We start from the raw sequence: 2105 nt of genomic DNA, 5'->3' as shown, positions 1-2105 counted from the left end.
GCATACTGGCCCATGATTCCACATTTTCCTTCTCAAGCCATTCTCTTGCTTCTTTCTTCGCAGATCCTATCTTGTCCATCCACTTTTTAAAGTTCACTTCCTTGTAAGACTTGGCCGCAAACCATGCCATTTTCTCAAGGTGGCTCCCTTTAAACAATTTCTTGAAATTTTTATACATATGGCGAAAACATATTCTATGAGACCTGGTATCGTCAAAGATGTAACTCACGGCCTCTACAAGACCCTTTTGTTAATCAGAAATGATAGTTATTGGTAGAGGATGCTAACTTAGTTTTAGAGTGATGATCTCTAAAAATTTACCCCAAGTTTATGTACTCTCACTCTTGTATATATACACTGCCAAAGGGAAAAGACCATTGTTGGCGTCCAATGAAACAACACTAAGTAGCTAACCACCATATTTTCGCTTCAAAAAACAACCATCTAACCCAACAATTGGCCTGCACCTAGTAACAAAACCAGTGAGAGAACCCTTCAACGCAATACAAAGTCTAGTGAATTGGTTGCCATTTTCCATATCCCTTGAATATGTAGCAATTGAACTAGGATTGCTTAAGAGAACTTGTTTTCTTAACTCAGGGATCATCCTGTAGCTTCCATCATAATCCCTAAACAATTTCTCTAATACTTTATTTGCTCTAGCATGCCATGCTGACCAATAACTCACCTCTATGTGAAAATTGTAGAACATTTGTTTCTGGATGTCTGAGGGCTTGAAAGTCTTATGATGTAGCGTGATTTGGTCTTCAAGTTCTTCCACAATAAAATTGGCATCAACCATACAGTTGTGCTCAAGTGGATCAGCATAACATGTATGTTCAAGAACAATTTTTCTCAACTTCATAGTAAACTCTTTTGGCTTCTTTCTAAAACATGTCATCCATGGGCACTCTTCTGCTTTACAATAGGCTCTAATTCTATACCCTTCGTTTTTCGGTTTCCTAACTTCAAACTTATTGATAATACAATACTTTGTTAAGTACCTCCTGCACTCTTGAATAGTCGGCCACTCCATGCCCACTTCAAGAACTAGTTCTACCTATACATTAGTACTGCTGGTTTGTCTAGACTCATTATCCTCCTTATCATAAAGATTGTCTGTCTTGCTTGCAAAGTTTGCGAACTCATTTGTTGATGGTAGAAGAAATTGGAATCACCTCACTGTCAGACCCAACACTATGATATTCTTCCTCTGGGCTAATGTTGTCGATGTCGATAGTGTTACCATCAGTAATTAGAATCACCTCATCCACTTCTTATACAGTTAGAACTAATCGTGGTAGCTCATTCAAATCTTCTTCGGGGAGTCTCCAAGCACCTCCCCTTTTGGTTGGCTTTTTGCTAGCATCCACATTACTGGAGTCATTTATAGGTACAACTATTTCTGAAGGTGTTGGAACTGGTTCAACAATTTCCACACCATCAAGAACAACAAACAAATGAGCAAAACCCTTCTCAACGATTTCAATATTAGCCCACATTTCCAAATAGTCACTGTCAGTATACATATCTTTTTTCTCACCACTATGCAACCAAGCAACATGCATATCAAGAGTAGGCATTCCAATTTTTTTTGAAACGTCGTCTTTCAAATCTATCAAACTATAACGATCACCATCAACACCAAGTATATCTGTAAATGAACCCTCATCTCCATAGTGAACCTTCAAGTTTTTAACATCCATAGCTACCTAAAAACAAATTATTTGAGAAATTAAATAATCATATAAAATCACTATAAATATAATAACGAACAACTTCAAAACTTTTTAACATCCATGACTATTCAGTAGCTATAAAGATGAGAACTTCGTTACGATATGTTACAAGCAAGAACAACTAAAATCTTCACAAGTTTTACAAAAAATGACTTGGATAATGAATTTTCAGTTCAACTAAGTTTACAAACAAAACCGTAAACATTCTTACCTTTCTTATTGCTCGACTAGTCTTCACAAACTTTAATCTTTCGTTCTTCACAAACAAAACCTTGCGAACGATTGTTTTAAAGAAAGCTATAAGATTTAGATAAAGAAAATAATCGGTTATGGAAGATAGATAAAATAACTAACTTGAAACTTGCT

General features: G+C 36.0%; 1 protein-coding gene across 1 annotated transcript; it reads right to left on the bottom strand.

Annotated features, from left to right (window-relative positions):
* Window positions 1-409: 409 nt before the first annotated feature.
* On the bottom strand, window positions 410-1036 carry LOC147516578 (uncharacterized). Its single transcript, XM_086593321.1, has one exon. It carries the CDS (start codon window positions 1034-1036, stop codon window positions 410-412), a length of 627 nt encoding a protein of 208 aa, XP_086449447.1.
* Window positions 1037-2105: the final 1069 nt, after the last annotated feature.

Source organism: Coptis chinensis, chromosome 2, assembly GCF_015680905.1.
Source record: "Coptis chinensis isolate HL-2020 chromosome 2, ASM1568090v1, whole genome shotgun sequence".
Taxonomy (NCBI): domain Eukaryota; kingdom Viridiplantae; phylum Streptophyta; class Magnoliopsida; order Ranunculales; family Ranunculaceae; genus Coptis; species Coptis chinensis.
Note: the sequence above shows the minus strand (reverse complement) of the source record. Positions and strands in the feature narration are given on the sequence as shown.